At 69.9% G+C, this 236-nt stretch overlaps 1 protein-coding gene across 1 annotated transcript in view; it reads right to left on the bottom strand.

The window, feature by feature from the left end:
• The window catches only part of DAZAP1 (DAZ associated protein 1), a gene marked incomplete at both ends in the record, with an annotated part of 16,584 nt that overhangs the window by 5,117 nt on the left and 11,231 nt on the right, over positions 1–236 (bottom strand). The window contains one exon of the mRNA XM_010136873.1: positions 205–236. Coding sequence (XP_010135175.1) covers positions 205–236 — 32 coding nt within the window. The remainder of the gene's footprint in view (positions 1–204) is intronic.

The raw sequence follows: 236 nt of genomic DNA, 5'->3' as shown, positions 1-236 counted from the left end.
CCCCCCGCCACACCCCCCAGCCTCACCCCAACCCACCGCCTTCCGCCCCGCGCCGCAGATTTTGTGGGGAAAGGAGCCGACGGAACAACCTCAGCAGCTTTGGGGAGGATTTTAGTTCACGGCACCCCCAACCCCACGGGCACCGCCCCTGGCCAGGACGCCAGCCCAGCAGGCAGCTGGAGAGGCGAGAGCCCGCAGCCCTACCTTGCGGGCCGTAGCCCTGCTGCCAGGTCGGA

Source organism: Buceros rhinoceros, unplaced genomic scaffold (assembly GCF_000710305.1).
Source record: "Buceros rhinoceros silvestris isolate BGI_N320 unplaced genomic scaffold, ASM71030v1 scaffold24525, whole genome shotgun sequence".
NCBI classification, from domain to species: Eukaryota; Metazoa; Chordata; class Aves; order Bucerotiformes; family Bucerotidae; genus Buceros; species Buceros rhinoceros.
Note: the sequence above shows the minus strand (reverse complement) of the source record. Positions and strands in the feature narration are given on the sequence as shown.